We start from the raw sequence: 16,473 nt of genomic DNA, 5'->3' as shown, positions 1-16,473 counted from the left end.
TTGTAAACATAGAAGGGATGGACTTTGAGCTAGGAATACTAAGATTTTCCACAAAAAGGAAGGTGCCTCTCGTTTGAACTCGTTAAAGAGTTCCGCTCAAGAATCCCTTTCAGGGAGATTTAGTCTAAGCTTTCAGGTTAAAAAAAAAGGCGGCAATAGGTAGTTATGTTAGTTAACGCATATATAAGCCATCAAAATTAAAATTTCTCCAAGAAACTTCACATTTCCTTATAATTGAAATTACTATACAGTTTTTTTCTTCTTCTCAGTCATCAAAACTACTTTCTGAGATTTTTCATAGCTTCAAGAAAAGTTCTAATCATTGCGAAAACACCAGAGAAGGAAGAGGAAAGAAAGCAAAATGTTCCATTGATGAACCTCACTATTCTTGAAGAAGAAACAGAGAGCAAGAAAATGAAATCAGAAATTTCAAAAAGAACAACCTTTTTTGATGAACATCCAGTGAAACCAAGAACCCTGCGAGTCAAAATCGCAGAAAGTTCAAATAAATTGGCAAATCCAGGATTTGGGCATGGAAAAAATCACAGTGCTTCATTAGGAAAAAAACCCATTCTTGATGACGACGACGACGAAGAAGAAAAAGAGTTGGAGACCCAAATTGCAGAAAAATCATATCCACCAAAATTGAAGTGGAAAATTCAGAGTGCTTCAGTGAAAAAGAACCAAATTGCAGGAAAATCATATCTACCAACTCTTCTTGATAAAGAAGAAGAAGAATTGGAGAAAATGGGGTCAAAAAGAAGAAATCTTGATAGTGAATCAAGAACCCCAAAGACCCAAATAGCAGGAAAATCAAGAATTGGTTACAGCATTGATGGAAAAAAGTTACCAAAACCAAAATTTGGTTACAGCATTGATGGAAAAAAGTTACCAAGATTACCCAAATTTGAGAAAATACGCGATATTATTAGAGATTGCAGTAAACCTTTTGAGAAAAAGCTGTTAAAAACTGATGTTGACAAGATTGGATTAAACACAAGTGATGTGAAAAAAGGAATTCTTCCATATCTGAACAAAGATGAAACTGTTATTCTTCGTAAGGAAGGGATTTTAGTGAAAACTTATGATGAATTTGGGAATTGTTATGACATGAAATTCGAGTCGTATTGTAATTGTTTCTACAAGCTTTGCAATGGATGGAAAAATTTGTTTGAAGATCATAAACTGAATGAAAATGAAGATTGTTATGTTGCTGTTTGGATGTTTCGAAATGCATACACTGGTGAACTATGTTTTGCTGTGATTCTGAAGAGGTAAAAAAATTCAACATTAGAAGAATTTGATTAGTGTTAATCACTTTCATTAGTGTTACTCTTCAGGAATTAGAGTCTTGTTAATGTCTTGTGCAGTAAAAGTTCAGTTCTTTTTTAGTATTGTATGAATGTAAAAGGCATAAATATATTGGAGTCGATGATACCACAGATAGCTTTCATATCTGTGGAATGGCTTTAATATTTGATGTCTTTGTGAATACTCAAGAATGAAAGTCGATGTTTGATTGCAATGAATATCGGGCAGCAACTTTGAGAAACACAATATTTGATGTCTTGATATTTTTGTGAATATGATATTCAGAAATTTATGTGATTTCGAGATGATCACTTTGATTTTGTGAATACTCAAGAATTTATGGCATATTCAAGGTTGAATTAGTCTTAATTATATGTTTCTGCAGATTTCTTAAGGAATTAGTCTTGTTAATGTCTTGTGTAGTAAAAGTTCAAATTCTTTTACTATTGTATGAAACAGAGACTATGAACCTCGGGCAACAACTTTTAGAAATGCAATATTTGATGTTTTGATTTTTTTTTTTTGAATATGATATTCGTATCCCAGAAGTTTATGTGATTTCAAGATGGTCACTTTGATTTTCAAAAAGACAATATTTGATATCTCGATGTCATTGTGAATACTCAAGAATCTATGGCATATTCGGGATTGACTTGTCTGTTTGGCTTAACTTAGTTTAAGCAGCTTATAAGCTGAAAACAACTTATTAGTTGTTTTCTACTTATAAACTGTTTTAGATAAGCTAAGCCAAACAGACCCAATTATTTTTGGGAAAACTAATCACATGCCCCATAAAAGCAAAATAATTACAAACAAATACCTCTTTAAAATTCATACCCTCCGAAGCATGAGATTCGCGACCAAGATACCATCGCAATATCAATATGCTGACATGGTATCATTGAGGTTTATTTCAGTCCTTAATGATACCACGACAGTATATCTATTATCGATGTCTGCTTCAATTCTTCAGCGACATCTCTATAATACCATCATATACTAACATGGTATCATTGAAGATTGCTTTATATAATCAATAACACTCTTCAAATTATGTATGATACCATCGTGGTATGTGAATATCAATGATGCTATCACATAATATCATATATAATAGCACAGTATCATTCACCAATGAACAGTCCTTCAAGTATATATCATATACTGACATGATATCATCACAAATGTTGAATGATACCATCATAGTATATATATATTGTGATGGTATCATAAAGATTTTTCTAAGTCACTCGATATTACATGAATGATACTACCACAATATATTCGTATTTTATCATGATAATGAAAATCTTTAATGAGATACTTTTCAAATTCTCAGTTATACCATAACAAGATATTGCATATGTTATGGTATCATTAAGGAATCAAACATTTAGGGAAAATTGCACAAATACTGAATAATATCATCATAGTATATATATACTGTGATAGTATCATAAACGCGAATTGGATCTAGACTAAGGGGGTACAAGGGGTAATTAGTTTGAGCCAAATGGGTACAGAAAAAAATTATGTAGGGGTGGGGTATGAGGTGGTAAATAATTTGTTTAAAGAGTACATTTTGTGTATTTATTCCAATATTTTTTTGAGCTTATTTTAAGCACAAAATAATTTTAAGTTGGTCAGTCAAACACTCAAAAAAATTAAAAACAACTTATAAGTCAATCCAAACAAGCTCTTAAAGTCTTAATGATGTGTTTCTACATATTTTTTTTGATTAATTCTTAATCATGGTTAATCTTTAGGAATTAGAGTCTTGTCAATGTCTTGTGCAGTAAAAAAAAACCAAAATACTCTCTTATCTTTGGGTCAAGGCTCAAAGTCATCTTTGAGTTTTCACATGTAACACTAATAGTCTCTCATGTTTGCAATATTGATGCACTTTTGGTCCTCTCCCAAACTTTTGCTTATTTTTAAAAATTAATTTTGTCCACAATTTCATGTATGACATATTTGATTGTCTTTTTATATATTTAGTAGAAATCATAATTCCATGAACATTCCATACATAAAATTGTGGACAAAATTAATTTTTAAATTGGCAAAAGTTTGGGGAAGGACCAAAAGTGCTCCAGTATTACTAAGAATAACTTTGAGTCTTAACCCCCAAATAAGAGACTATTTTGAGCTTTTTCTCTAAAATTCATGTAAGTTCCCTTTTTTTATTAAAAAACTAATAATAAAAAAAGCCCACCGGCTCACTAGCCCACTCCACAGCACTCCTACTTCCTCTAAATCTTCCAAAAATAGAGTTATAATACGACTAAAATTGAGCTGAAACTTGCTCTACACGAAACCTTCTCTTCTTCTCCTTCTTCCAAAAATGATTTTTTCATAGGGTTTCAAAATTCAAATCATGGTGAAACTAGTAAGGGAAGATATTGAAGCCGCATTGCTTCTTTCTTGGTTGAAGTACATAGCAGTCACTGAAAAAGATGTGGAAAAGATGAATAGCAACCCTGTTCTTACAAAGAAAGAGCCTGAAATTGTGGAGAAATCGAAGAGAAAGCTTCTAAGAATCAACAAAAATGAAAACCCAGAAACCCCAGAATTTCAAATTTCGAAAAGGATGAAAAATTCATCATATGGGTTGATGAATTTAACCAAAAATTCATATGGGTCTAGCAGCTTTAGCAAAAACCCAGAAACCCATGAAGCTTCTGGTGCTGGAAATTCCACTCCAGTTCCGAAAAGGGTTCGTGTTTCGCCTTTGAATTTACCAAAAAAATTATCTGGGTCTAGCAGCTTTAGCAAAAACCCATCAAATCCAAATCCAAAAAGGGTTCGTGTTTCGCCTTCTACATTGATGAATTTACCAAAAAATTCATCTGGGTCAGTACCAAAACTTCCCCCAATTGAGAATTTAACAACCCTAATTGGACAATGTAGCAACCCATTCATGAAGCAATTGACGAAATCCGATGTGGATGAACATCAAGGTAGGCTCTTACTGAACAATGAAGATGTAAGGAAACAACTTTTGCCATTGTTGAATGAAGAATCTGAAGATATTGCTAATGGTATCAAAGTTAAAACTTTTGATTCAACAGGTAAATTTTACAACATGAGATTCAAAGCTTGGGGGAATTACAAAAGTTATGTGCTTTTAGGAAGCTGGATACAGTTTATTAAAGAACATGGATTAAAGATAGATGATTATGTTACTGTTTGGATGTTTCGCCATAATCAAACTGGTGAGCTTTGTTTTGCTCTAACATGAATAAAGGAAGAAGAAGAAGGAGGAGGAGGAGGTTAAATCTTGTTTATCTTCTTGAGGTAAATAGATTAGTGATTAGTGATTGATTAGAGTTGTTTAATTTTTTATTATAATCTGGAGGGGAAATTCTAATTTTTGTTTGCTTCTTTACTAATAGAGAGGACAAGATCAATTTTTCCCTATAGAAAAATGGAAGTGAATATATATATATATGCATAGATTATTCTAGTTTTTATGAAAGTTAGTTTTATATTTTGCATAATACTATCCAATGTTTCAACAACGAGATATCAGAGATGTAATTTCACAAGTGTGTGTGCCACTTTACTCCTACTACTTCCTTACAAAGGTAGATGAACTTATTCCGATCTGTTTTGTTTTAGAGGACAGTCGGGTGCACACTAGTTTTTGTTATGCGTGGTCTAAAGAAGGACCAATTATAAGGATTTATTGTACGTCGTCTTATTCTCAGAACTCATTTGTGAGATTTACTGGGAGAGTTGTTATTGTTGTTGATGTTATTATACGTTTTTAAAAAAGACTGTTTACACAGCTCGAATGTAGCTGTATGTGTGACATTAAGGTTACTTGAAAAAATGAATGGGCTTTAACTTTGGAGAAAAGAAGAAAAGAAAATTCAGGAAAAAGCTTAATCTTGAACTAAATATATTATTATATAGTATTAGTTTGATTAATGATTGATTGGAGTCCTTTAACATTGATTAGTTAATGATAATTTGGAGGGATGGAATGAATAATACTGATTTTTGCAGGGAAAGTTCAAAATTTGTTTGGTGGAGATGAAATTTTCCAAGTAGAAAAATGGAAGTAAATATACATATGCATAGATTCTAGTATTTATGAAAGTTCTTAGTTTAATATTTTGCATAATCCACAGATTATGTTACTGTTTGGATGTTTTAATAACAACAATAACATATGTAATGTAATCTGACAAGTGAAATATGAGAAGTTGTTTTCGATGGACTCTCAGCTCAAGAAACTGTTTGGATGTTTCAACAACAACATACTCAATCTAATCTCACAAATGGGTGGGTGTACACAACTTTATCCTTATCTTATGAAAGTAGAGACAGTTTTAGATAGATTTTAACCTCAAAGAAACTATTTGGATGTTTCAACAACAACGAGTGGGATCTGATGAAGATGGTGTGTATGTAACCTTACCTCTATCTTACAAAGGTAGAGATACTGTTTTACCTTGCAACAAACTGTTGGTATGTTTCACCATAATCAAACTGATGGGCTTTGTTTAGCTCTATAGAAAAAAGGCCAAGATTTGCTCACGTATTACTTGAAATTAAGCAAGTTTACCTTTCATTAAACTTTTGTCTAATTATTCATGTTGTTAGAAAAAAAAAAGTCTCCTATTGAAAGATTGTGGTAAAATTAGACCTCTTTATTATATAATTTGGACACATAATGGTTGAAGCTCTCTCAACGACAAGGGTAAATATGTAACCTTGATAACTAGATTATGAGTGAGCCAAAAGATTTATTACCTTTAATTGCCTTTACATCATCCTTGCATAAAACTTATAAAAAATAAATTATTTACATATGAACAAAAATTTAACTGGAGGAAATCAGAGCACTTTTACAATGATAATCATCTTTAAAAACTACGACATATCCAATGTAATCCCACGTGTGGAATCTAGAAAAGATGGTGTGTATGACACCTTACACCTACCTTATGCCCTATAGAACAATGACACTTTTCTTATTATTAGAACCAAAAAATTGGTTGGACAATTTTTACAACAAAGTAATTTGCAATTGGCAGCTTTCTGATCCTCAGAACCTATTGTCCAACTAGAAGAAAAGAGTTTAATGAACAATTCAAACAAGGGATGGTAGACATATTGGAAATAGAGAACTCAGTCCAAACTATGCTAAGTTTTTTTTCTTGAACTATTGTTTTATTTGATTCCTTACTTTGCTGTAAGGAAGGGCAGCATAAATAAGTTTTAAGAAACTTATTACAAGAAGCACGAACAAGTATGATTTCATGCTTCTATTCTTCAAATGCTCTGGTCCCGCGACAATTTCTGTAATACAATCCACAAATGCACAATTTAACGCTCTTATCTGTGGTAGTCTCCTTATATCATTTTGGCGAGGATGTAATTTGATGAAGCATCAATGTCCTCGAGATGTTCCGTGTATGCCTAGTATTTTGAGGAATAGTTTACTCCAATTCCTTGAGAAAATCTATATTGTCAACGAAAACCTGCATGTTTCCCAAAGATGTTAGAGACTTGCAAACTCAATAAGAGAAACTTATAATGAGTGCACAAGGGGGAAATCGTGTAGTTGTAATGTTAATAGTATTACCGTCTTCCAACCATCAGGATCGAGGCACGCTGTAATCTTGGTGCTAATACCGGGTAGAGGTCCTGGTTCCCTGGTAATTTTTCCACCACAAAGTTTTATTGCTTCTGCTGTCTTGTACACGTCATCGGTGCCTATAGCTATCTGTTGGGACATGTATAAGTTAGTGAACTTAGACGCATGGGGCATACCGTGATGGTATGCAACCAAGATAACATGTGACGCACATTGCTACCGATCTATGAAGTGCTACCTGTGCGTATGCGTTTCCCTTGTCATATTCAGTGACACCATAATTATATGTCAACTCCATAACAGCGCTAGTGTCTTCTGGACCATATCCCAGCATTGCTATTGTATACTGCAAATTCGTAACGGCTTCATAAGACTATTTTGTATCAATAATACACAATGTGATTTCCAAATTTTCTTCTATTTGCATGTTTATTTGATTTGATGGAAGTCGCTCCGAATCAAGCCACAAATCAAACGTTTCTTAATGTCTCCGAAAGACTGCCTTATTGAAGCATAGTGCCTATAAATTTCAGATTTAACAAATGCTAAACCTTTGTTGGAGTAAATAATACTAGTGAAATAACTAAATAAATGCAATCACCTAGACATATATTTTTCTATAATTGCCAGAAAGCATTTTCTCAATGATTTAGTTAAGCAACACTTATCATCCTCAGTGCATCAGCAAGTACTAATCTAAAAGTGACAAAACATCTATAACGTTAAAAGTTTCCATCACCATGAACAAGAATATCAAACTAATCAGTATAGAGAGTTAGTTCAACAGGAAAAAGTATTAGATCATAAGACAGGCCTTGAATCCTGAAACTTGTCGAAGGTACAAATATTATTAACCTTACTATCATCGTCTGCAGAACTATATCACACCGTTTAGGATGTCAGAAAACAGAAACTGTCACATAAAATGGGTTGCAGGTGCATGAAAGAAAACAGACCGTGTAATTAGCAATTACAAAAGTGAGTATGATAAGGCAGTCAGATTGAAGTACTACCACAAAAGAACTTTGCATAATGCACATTCAATAGGACAAAATAGCATGTTTGCACAAACAGTTGGTCTAATAGGAAGTCATATTTTAGCAATGCTACGAGTAAGTCTCAAAATCCTGTTTTCTTTTAGGGGACAGGGGTATGATGCAAGTGTAATCATTTTCATTCCATCCAGCCACATCTGTAACTGCCATTTCATAGACCATACACCAAAATGTATGGGATTGCATCAGAAAGTTAACCTATCTACAATATTTTTCTCTTCTTCGGGATAAAATAGTTAACTTATCTCCACCATGCTAGCACTTAAATAACAAGCAATATAGTTACAGATGTATCCCACTGACTTATCTTCTTATTAATATTCCAAGCAATAGGTACTGTCTTCCTACACTTGATTAAACATCCATGATGATTTCATTAGTTATGTTAACTATCTAAAAGAAAAATTTATATTACCTTGTATTCCGGGTTGTCAAGTGTGCGAAGAAGCTTCATACCATAAGCCTGAAGATGAAACAATGTACAGTGAATTTGTGGCTAACAACTTATCCTTGCAGTAGAGCTGAATAGAGCAAATAACTAGCAGTAAATACAATAGCAACAGTGCTTATGAAGTCAAAGTAACTTACGTTCTCATAAAAATTTATGGCACGTTCAAGATCTCCAACTCGAAGCATTACTTGGCATAGGGGCTCGGGTGTTGGCCCCCTCTCCAAAAGTTCAAACTTGTAACCATCAGGATCTTCGATAAATGCAATTACAGTCTTTCCCCCTTTAACGGCACCTGGTTCCCTGGTTACTTTCCCTCCCTTAGCCTTTATGAGTTCAACCGTCTTTGAAACCTAATGCACACCCCCACAAGCTGGTAAGTTCTCAAGTAATATGTGCATTCAAATTACTGAAGAACAGGGTTATGCAGGTAATACAGAATTGCAGAGAACAAATACAAAATGCAGTAACAGTTAAGCCAAGAAAGGACCTTACAGAAATGTAAGATCACATGTTCTATATAAAATTCCATCTTTTCTTTTGAAATGGTAAAGATTATTTAATACAATATTAAGATTCTGTACTGTTCTACGTAAATTCCTTTCATGCTTATGTAACACGTTATAAAGAAACTTACATCCTCTACAGCAATTCCAAAATGGCCAAATCCAGATCCAATATCATACTGGTCAACTCCATAATCTGGCAGTGCCATAAAACTAAAACATTAGATTCTTGACAAAACAGAGCTTACAAAAGAGATAATTAAATTCTAAAGTAAACTTAAACATTTGAGTTGTGTCAAGAAAGGAAAGGAAATGGCATAGTGATATGTATAGGAAGCAACTTACTATATGTGAGTTCAATTACAAAATGAGAGTCCTCTGGTCCATATCCTAGAAATGCATTTGTGTATCTTTCCTCAGGGATGTCACGCTTTCTCAATAATTTCATCCCTAGGCACTCTGTATAGAATCTGCACACAATCACAGAAAGTTAAAAGAGAGAGTAAGAGAAAAGATGACCATGACAATTAAACAGAATTAGACAAGTAAAATATGGAGTATCAACATATTTTGTACTTTATCGTTCTGTCAAGGTCTCCAACACGGTAAACAACATGGAGCATTCTTCTCTTGTCCTGCTTGACCCACTCTAGAACATTTTCTTGGGTAGCAGCAGTGCTTGCATGTGCCATATTTCCTGCAGCACTGATCGACAAACTGCCTCCCTTTTCTCTTAACAGCTTAGAAGCTTTAAGGCCAAAAGACTGCACCTGTGGAACCGCTGCATAACCAACAATATTACCAAGCAAGCAACTCTCTTACCAAAAGATGAACACACTAACATCCTGGGATACAGTAGTGTCTGAAGGTTAAAATACAAAAGCAACAATTTCCACCAATAGTATACAAATGGACGACATCCACCAGTGTACTGGCAAGCAAATCTTAATAGAAATTAACACAAACTATCTGAGGCAGTCAATTAGTCTTCCTGAAGCACTAAAGTAAATAGAAGAGTTGGAGAATACAACTTAAAAACAGAAATCTCCAGCACCAACCTTTCTAATTTACTGCAGCACATGCTTCCATATTCATCTAAGGGTGGTGTTAGTATGGTGAATGTGCGGTAGTTGCTTATTAATGCATAGAGGAATAATCACTTGAACTAACTAAATAACAGACTCAGTTAAGTAAATTGAGGCACGTAAGATTCAATCGACAATTATGCTGTCTAAAAAGTAGAACCAGAAAACTTTTAAATAAATGCAACAAGAAACTCAATCCAGTGTAGTCAAAGGCGCGCTTAAGCCCTGAAACGAGGCTCAAAATGTGTTGAGCGCTTCGCCTCGCTTTATGTGCGCTTCACTGTCGTCATCAAAGTTCTAAGGCAAACTTTTCCTTGCCAATGATTCTCTTTTGAAGAAATGACACTAAACAATTGACATTTCACTTTATCATAATTTTTTTCAATTTCTTTGGTCATATATTTGTCATTCCTGTTTATAATTATTAGTCTTGGACTAAACATATATATTTGTCTTTTTTTTTCCTTTGCCCCTTTTTTCATTAAAGCCCACTCTTTATTTGCGCTTAAAGCCCCAACGGACCTTACGGACCTTAGAGCATTTTTGCGCTTTTCTCCTTTGATAACATTGACTCAATCCCATCCAGGATAAATCTAACCCCAGAAATGGTGCTCTTTAATAAAAAAGAACAAGGGATGAAAGATGAGGCTTTTAGATACTGAAGCCTCTTTTAAAGTCATTTGCCACGACGTCTTCAATCCAATGGGAAACAGAAAGGTAGTAAACCACATTAGCTATACACACCAATGCGTATGACTGACATAAACAATATGATTATATGACAGCAAGATAAAATATTTCTATAGTAGACTGCATACAAATGACATTCGTGCTCAATTTCTATGGAAAATATCTTTGCTTTTAAAGAAGAAGAAAAAATTCACAACCCAAGACACAGATAACTACTTTATCACAAATGGTACATCTATTTTCAGCTATATACCAGAATCTCATTTCCATGTTCCACACACAGACACACACACACACACAAATGAAGGAAAATCTATTTCACTAGCATTAAAACATCTTTTTTAACCTCCAATCTTCCTTTGTACCATTTATTTGTAGTCTGGTGCACATGCTCTACTACCAAAAAAAAACAAAACGAAATGGGTACAAAGAAAATAGGTCATAATTTGTAAAAAAGAAACTAAACCAAAGAAACAGGGATTCAATATCAAACACTGAAAGAGAAAAAATACGAAGTGGGTGTTGCAAAAAAGGCAAAAGGGGTTCAAAATTGAGAGGTGAAAATGAAAAAGATAGAGAATTTACCAGTACCCAGATGACAATAAGTAAATTTCCGTGTAGAATTGTGTGAGAAAAGCGAAACGGAGAAACGTGATGACCCAGAAAACTTGAGGGATGAAAGTGAGGGTCTAATTGATGAGGCCATAGGTAAAATTCTCACCATTTTTTCTTGATATAAAGCTGCTTTTGCAGCTCTATATATAGAGAGATTGATTGTTTTTTTTTATTATTGTAAAATTGAAGATTTGGTATTTGTGGGAGTGAAGTGTGGAGCTAAAGGAGAAACAAATTTTGATGATGACAAAGTTTGTACGATTGCGATAGAGAAGAATGACTAGACTATTCCCAACTATTTTTGGGCTTCATGATATCTCAAGTTCTAGAGAAAATGGGCCATCATGGCCCAAATACCAAAATTATGACCATTTTAGGATATGTTTGCTATGATGAAAAAAATGTTTTCTCATAAAATAAATAGGTTTTTCTTTTATACTTAATCAAGAAATATTATTTTAAAAATATTTATATGTAATTTAATAAAATACTATGGGGATGGGATGAGATGAGGAGTGGGGGTTCGAGGGTGGTGGGATGGGATGAGACGATCAAGGGGTGGGGAATAGGAGTGTTGGGTGGGTGGGGAACGAAGAAATAATGAACTTATAACGTGACTTATAAAACTTATTTTTAATACATTCAAATTCATGTTGAATGACCCCTAAATGCTAAAAAAAATGGTGTTAATCATGGTGAAGTTATATATATTGTTCCCCTAGGTCATTATGGAGGGTTCTATAAAGGTTTTGAAAAAAAAAGTCCCGAAAATCACCAAAAAAATTCATTGACTACCACACCTGAAAAATTAAAAAAATAGTGTAATTCCTGTTGAGTGGCCCTTAAATGCAAAAACATGGCGTGGATCATAGTGAGGCTATACATATTTGATCCATCAGGTCATTACAGAGGGTCCTGTACAATTTTTGGGAAAAAAAAGAGAAACCATATCATCAAAATATTCATTGACTAACACACACACACAAAAAATGAGAAAATCGCCTCTTTCTGATTAACTGGCCTCTAAATGCTAAAAACGGTGGGGGATCATGGCAAGGCTATACGTACTATTCCCCCCGATAATTATTGAGGGTCCAATAACGGTATTGAAAAAAAGTGTCCAAAAATCCTATCACCAAAAATTTATAGACTAGGATACACGAAAAACTGAGAAAACCACCTAATTCATGTTGATTGGCCTCTAAATGCTTAAAATATGACGTGGATCATGGTGAGGCTATACGTACTATTTCTCCAGGTCATTACGAAAGATCTTGTAAAAAAATTTTAAAAAAAGAGATCGAAAGCAAATCACCAAAAAATTCATTGACTAACATATACAAAAAACTGAGAAAATCGCTTAATTCCTATTGAGTGGCCCCTACATGCAAAAATAAATGGCGTGGATCATGGTGAGTCTATACATACTATTTCTCCAAGTCATTACGAAGGATCCTATAAAGATTTTGAAAAAAAAAAGTGTTCGAAAATCATATTACTAAAAAAGTCATTGACTAACATATATGAAAAAATGAGAAAATAAGCCTAATTCAGGTTGATTGGCCTCTAAATGTTAAATAAATAGTGTGGATCATGGTGAAACTATACTTATTGTTCCCCCAGTTCGTTACGAAGGATTCTGTAAAAGTTTTAAAAAAACATGCCTGAAAATTATATCACCAAAAAATTCATTTACTAACACACAAAATATAGAGAAAATCACCAAATTCTTGTTGAATGACCCCTAAATACTAAAAAATGGTGTGGATAATGGTGAGGCTATACATACTGTTTCATCAAGTCATTATGAAGTTTCCTATATAGTTTTTGGAAAAAAATGTCAGATAATCATATCACTAAAAATTCATTGACTAACACACACAAAATATTGAGAAAATCGTCTAATTCTAGTTGAGTGACATCTAAATGCTAAAAAATAACGTGGATCATGATGATGCTATATGTACAGTTTTTCCAAGTAATTATGGAGGGTCCTGTAAAGATTTTGAAAAAATAGTGCCTGAAAATTATATCACCAAGAAATTCATTGACTAACACATAAAAATTGAGAAAATTGCCTAATTTATGTTGAGTGACCCCTGAATTCTAAAAAAATGGCGTGAATTAAGGTGAGACTATAGGTACTATTCCATAAGATCATTACGGAGGGTCCTGTTAAAGTTTTGAAAAAAAAGTATCCAAAAAGCATATAACCAAAAAATTCATTAACTAACAAACACAAAAAAAAACTAAGAAAATCTCCTAATTCTTGTTGAGTGGTCCTCAAATTCTTAAAAAATAACGTGGATCATGGTGAGGCTACACGTACAGTTCCCTAGAGATCATTAAGGAGGTCCTGTAAATGTTTTGGAAAAAATGTGCCCGAAAACCATATCATCTGAAAATTCATAGACTAACACACACAAAAAACTTAGAAAATTGTCTAATTCCTGCTAAGTGACCTATATTCTAAAAAGATTGTGTGGATCATGGTGAGGATATACTATTTTTCTCCCAGGTCACAAAAAAAATCATTATCTAACAGAGATAAAAAAAAATTGAGAAATCGCTTAATTCCTATAGAGTGACCCTTAAATAAATAATAAAATGCCGTAGATCATGGTGAGGCTACATGTACTGTTCCCCAGATCCATATAGAGGTTCCTGCTAAAGTTTTGAAAAGAAAGTATTTGAAAATCATATCATCAAAAAATTCATTAACGGTACACATGAAAAACTGAAAAAATCACCTAATTCATGTTGAGTGGCCCTAAATGATTAAAAAATAGTGTGAATCACTGTGGGGCTGTACGTATTGTTTCTGTAATATCCGTCAAAATGCTCATAAGTGCCTTAAGAATGCCTTGGGAATAGGCCGCTCATGTAATGCATTATCCTTAATCTTTTTGAAAAATTTGAGTTCGGAATATCAATCAGGGGGTTAAAACCTGTGGAAAATAGTCTCGATGGATTTTTAGGACCCGTAGATCGAAAGATAGATTTCTCAAAGGAACTGTGCAGACTAGTAAGGTGCGCGGCAAGTCCGCGTCGCAGACTCACTTGCCTTCGCATCGCAAACCTGACAATGGTTTTCTGGCCGAATTTAGTTTTTAATAAGGGCACTTTAGACTTTTCCCAATTTTTTAGCTAATGAACCTAGACGTTTTTAGTACCTAATTCAGCTCTATAAATTGACCTAAATCCTCTAACTCTATTCAACTCACTTACTCAAATATTTCTCTCTCTACAAAAGACTCTTAAGGGCTCAATTGAAGACTTCAAGTAAATTCACTCAAGCTATCCATCAAAACTCTCAAATTCTTCCAAATTATTTGGTGCTCTCACTTAAGGTATGTGGGTATTGATTTATGGATTCTTTCATCCATGAAGCTCAATCAATTTTCAAGGTTTTTTATCAAATTAAAATATGGTATTTTATGGATTTTATGATCTCTATTCCTATTGCATGAATTATGATTCAAAGTATGATCATGAGTCTATTTTGATATAAATTGATGGTTATTGCATTAAATTAAAGAGTTTTTCCATGAATTCTCTTATTTTGATTTTTAGGGTTCATGATGTAAATTATGGTATTTTCAATTATACTTCCTAATGATATCATATTTATGAATTATGTATGAGTTGATAGAAAATATGTGATCGTGCATGTTTCCAAGTAAATTTCATGATTTTTAAGTCAATTGATTATGCATTTGAGTTCTACTCTAAGTTCAAGATATAAATTTCATGCAAGTTATGAAGTAAGGTGACTTAGGACCCTATGTGGTGACCTAAGACCTAACTATATGAATTATGCAAATATGATTGTAATGATGAATGGACAATTCTCACATTACAAGTATGTTATGAAAATGAGCTACTCTATGATTTCAAACCTATGATCATGACTATGATTTATGTAATTATGATTTCTATGCTATGCATGTATTCTGTGGGATTTGACTTAGCACCGAGTGGACTTGAGGTGGGGGCCCTACCAAAAACCTTACTAGCAACCTCATGTCCCATAAACTACGTGCCACTGTAGGTTGCATTCATGGCCTAGCTATTGGATCCACATATAGCGTATGTATGACCCACCTAGAGGGGTAGAGTCTACCTTGACAAGTAGATTCCCCTTTTTCTTTGTTGTATGAGGAGACAATGGAATTCCATATTATAGCCCGCATGGTCTTATTGTCGGTTATGGTTCCCATCCCACATATGTATAATCTCTTATGTATGTTATGATTTTAAATTATGCTTTTTAAATGCTTTGGTCAATATGATTTTCTCATGACTTTACTTACCTCATCTTATCATATGATTTACTTGACCATTGCATTCCATAATTTACGTTGTATGCCACACCCTCATACTTTGTACATTCCAATGTACTAATGCATACTTTTTGCCTACATTGTCTAATAATGTAGGGCTTGAGGTTGAAGATCATACTCATCTACGTGGCTAGTTAAGTTTTCTTATCCAGCGGGGTTTGTGATGAGTCTTTATTTATCGGGGATTAGTTATCGAGTTAGTTATTATTTTCAAAGACTTTTGCTATGTTTCATATTGAGGGTAAGTTAAAGACATGTCTTAGCCCCCGCCTATATTCATAAGTAGAGGTATCTAGTTGGACAAATGTTTTGAGTTTATGTTGTCATATGACGTTCTTAAATTTCTATTCATAGTCTAGACTCTCTTATGATGTTTCTGCTTTTGCTTTACCTTATGTAGGCTTATGATATGTACAAGAGGCTTGGTTGGGGCCCTTTAGGGTTTCAATCGTTGTGTTACGACTATGCCCTAGTTTGGGTCATGACAGTTTCTCCAAGTTATTACGAAAGGTTGTGTACATGTTTAGGAAAAAGTGTCTGAAAACCATATCACGAAGGGTCCTATAAAGTTATTGCAAAAAAAAATTGACGAAAGTCAGTTCACCAAAAAAATCATGGGCTAACACACATGAAAAACTATAAAAAAAATCATCTAATTCCTGTCGAGTGACCCCTAAATGCTTAAAAAAATAGGAATCATGGCGAAGCTAAACATACTGTTACCCTTGATTATTATGGAGGGTCATGTAATTTTTTGCAAGAACATTGCATGAAAATCAATTTAACAAATAATTAATCGGCTAACACACGAA

At 33.7% G+C, this 16,473-nt stretch overlaps 3 protein-coding genes across 3 annotated transcripts; 2 read left to right on the top strand and 1 right to left on the bottom strand.

Moving 5' to 3' along the window:
• The first annotated feature begins 98 nt into the window (after positions 1-98).
• Positions 99-1,473, top strand: LOC129871136 (uncharacterized). Its single transcript, XM_055946016.1, has one exon. It carries the CDS (start codon positions 373-375, stop codon positions 1,276-1,278), a length of 906 nt encoding a protein of 301 aa, XP_055801991.1. The 5' UTR covers positions 99-372; the 3' UTR covers positions 1,279-1,473.
• A 2,098-nt stretch (positions 1,474-3,571) lies between these two features.
• On the top strand, positions 3,572-4,739 carry LOC129870691 (B3 domain-containing protein At1g05920-like). Its single transcript, XM_055945538.1, has one exon. It carries the CDS (start codon positions 3,689-3,691, stop codon positions 4,550-4,552), a length of 864 nt encoding a protein of 287 aa, XP_055801513.1. The 5' UTR covers positions 3,572-3,688; the 3' UTR covers positions 4,553-4,739.
• Positions 4,740-6,270: 1,531 nt separating this feature from the next.
• On the bottom strand, positions 6,271-11,556 carry LOC129870466 (probable lactoylglutathione lyase, chloroplastic). Its single transcript, XM_055945272.1, has 9 exons — positions 11,289-11,556; positions 9,505-9,709; positions 9,274-9,398; positions 9,060-9,124; positions 8,563-8,775; positions 8,390-8,437; positions 7,158-7,265; positions 6,908-7,048; positions 6,271-6,803 (listed from the first exon to the last, which is right to left on the bottom strand). Exons 1-9 carry the CDS (start codon positions 11,425-11,427, stop codon positions 6,762-6,764), a joined length of 1,086 nt encoding a protein of 361 aa, XP_055801247.1. The 5' UTR covers positions 11,428-11,556; the 3' UTR covers positions 6,271-6,761.
• Positions 11,557-16,473: the final 4,917 nt, after the last annotated feature.

This window comes from Solanum dulcamara, chromosome 10, assembly GCF_947179165.1.
Source record: "Solanum dulcamara chromosome 10, daSolDulc1.2, whole genome shotgun sequence".
In the NCBI taxonomy this organism is placed as follows: Eukaryota; Viridiplantae; Streptophyta; class Magnoliopsida; order Solanales; family Solanaceae; genus Solanum; species Solanum dulcamara.
The sequence above is the reverse complement of the archived record's forward strand: the minus strand, read 5'-3'. Positions and strand labels throughout refer to the sequence as shown.

Bases quoted from the DNA above. Each gene is read 5' to 3' on its own strand.
- LOC129870466 (XM_055945272.1), bottom strand. From the start codon at position 11,427: ATGGTGAGAATTTTACCTATGGCCTCATCAATTAGACCCTCACTTTCA. The intron at 8,438-8,562 runs GTAAGTTACTTT...TTTCATCTTCAG, and splicing joins CCATAAATTTTTATGAGAAC to GCTTATGGTATGAAGCTTCT. The intron at 6,804-6,907 runs GTAATACTATTA...GGAAACATGCAG, and splicing joins ATCCTGATGGTTGGAAGACG to GTTTTCGTTGACAATATAGA.
- LOC129870691 (XM_055945538.1), top strand. From the start codon at position 3,689: ATGGTGAAACTAGTAAGGGAAGATATTGAAGCCGCATTGCTTCTTTCT.
- LOC129871136 (XM_055946016.1), top strand. From the start codon at position 373: ATGAACCTCACTATTCTTGAAGAAGAAACAGAGAGCAAGAAAATGAAA.